This window comes from Morone saxatilis, unplaced genomic scaffold (assembly GCF_004916995.1).
Source record: "Morone saxatilis isolate NCDOM2014 unplaced genomic scaffold, NCSU_SB_2.0 Contig15, whole genome shotgun sequence".
Classification (NCBI taxonomy): Eukaryota; Metazoa; Chordata; class Actinopteri; family Moronidae; genus Morone; species Morone saxatilis.
This window is the reverse complement of record NW_023339707.1, coordinates 828,501-830,061: the sequence shown is the minus strand read 5'-3', so window position 1 is coordinate 830,061 and position 1,561 is coordinate 828,501. Positions and strand designations below refer to the sequence as shown.

Sequence of the window (1,561 nt, the reverse complement as noted above, 5' to 3'; positions counted from 1 at the left end):
AAAAATTCAACTGATGAATTATGTTTATCCTGTAGACAAAATTTCACATTTCATAAAAAGAAGCAAGAAATCAAGATCTATACAATCAACAGTCTGTTGAGAGGACTAGGGATGATACCAGTATCGGGTATCGGGTCCGATGCTCTGCTAATGTATTCCAATACCGCTTTATGGCTGTGTGACATTAGGTAACCTCTTGTTAGTTGAGCAGATAGGTTGAGAGAAGCAGTGTCAGCAGAAATATTTGGTATCGGTGTAAACCTGCAGAGGACCCACTACACCTACTATTGGCAAAGATCCTGAAATCTGTGTTTTACTTCATCTAATGCTTCTATATTGTGGGGTCTAATAAACCTTTACATTTCTAGGGATTTCTAGTGTTTATGATGGGTTTATTAGCTATTAGTTTATTTATAAGAATGTAAATAGGCTAAATCAGAATTAATATAACAGTAACTAGCTAATGATAGAGATGTGAGAGTTGGGATTACTTTACTTCCTGGTTGCTGACTTCCAAAATAAGACTGATTTTCAGCATAGCTTTTTAGTTGTTTCAGTTGTTTTTCAGTTTAATTTTAGAAGTTTAGTTGTTTTAGTTGCCCTTGTTTGTTTCTCTAAAATGTTTCTAAGTCTAGTAAAGACTGTATAAATGAATGAATAGATTTCATAATTTGAAGGTAGTTTCTAGTAGTTCTTTTTAATAAAATGTTCCATGTTGTAGTTCAGCACCCTGATCTCATTGTGATTGCAGTGCAAGCAGGAAGTTTGACTATCCCTCCAATTTAACACTGACCGCAGTTTTACTTCATGATGCTGGGGATGTACTGCATGTGGTTTCTGTAATGTTAAATTTCAATGTTTATTTGTATAGCGCCAATTCATAACAGAAGTTATCTCAGGACACTTTTCAAATAGAGCAGGACTAGACCGAACTCCTTTTAACATTTACAGAGTAGTCCAACAGTACACCATTGAGAGCACTTGGCCGACGGAGCAAAAAAACTTGCTTTTAACAGGCAGAAACCTAGGACAGACCCTTCGGCTCTAGGTGGGTGGTCATCTGCCTTGACCAGTTGGGGGGGAGAGAGAGAGAGAGAGAGAGAGAGAGACACACACAACAGATGTACAGCAACAACAGTAGCAACAACTACATTAACAGTAATGATCGATGACGATGACGTATCATATGTAAAATGATTTCACTTATTTCACTGTAATGAATATTGGAAGTTATATTGGGAATAAAAAAAACATTCTTGATTAAGTACTTTTAGGCAGTAAGTAGGTTTTCACAGTTCACTAACCCTAACCCAAATAGAAATTACAAAATTGAGTCAGAATCACTTAAAATTATTGAAGCTACTTGATCATGGAAGTTTTTGACTGATAAAATTGAGTTAGCTTTACTTAGGATTTTAAATTTATTTTTTTTAAATTTAATTGAGTTAACTTACCTGGTTATACAGTGTTTCTGAGCTTTATATTTGGCCTGTTTTGCATTTTATTCTTTTATTGACACTGTGTGATTCGTCGATTTTTTTTATTGTTTGTGTGTGTGTGT

The 1,561-nt window shown here is 34.9% G+C and overlaps 1 protein-coding gene across 1 annotated transcript in view; it reads right to left on the bottom strand.

Moving 5' to 3' along the window:
* The window catches only part of gata5 (GATA binding protein 5), an 11,709-nt gene that overhangs the window by 5,475 nt on the left and 4,673 nt on the right, over window positions 1-1,561 (bottom strand). Inside the window, 1 exon segment of the mRNA XM_035657135.1 lies at window positions 1,465-1,519. Coding sequence (XP_035513028.1) covers window positions 1,465-1,519 — 55 coding nt within the window.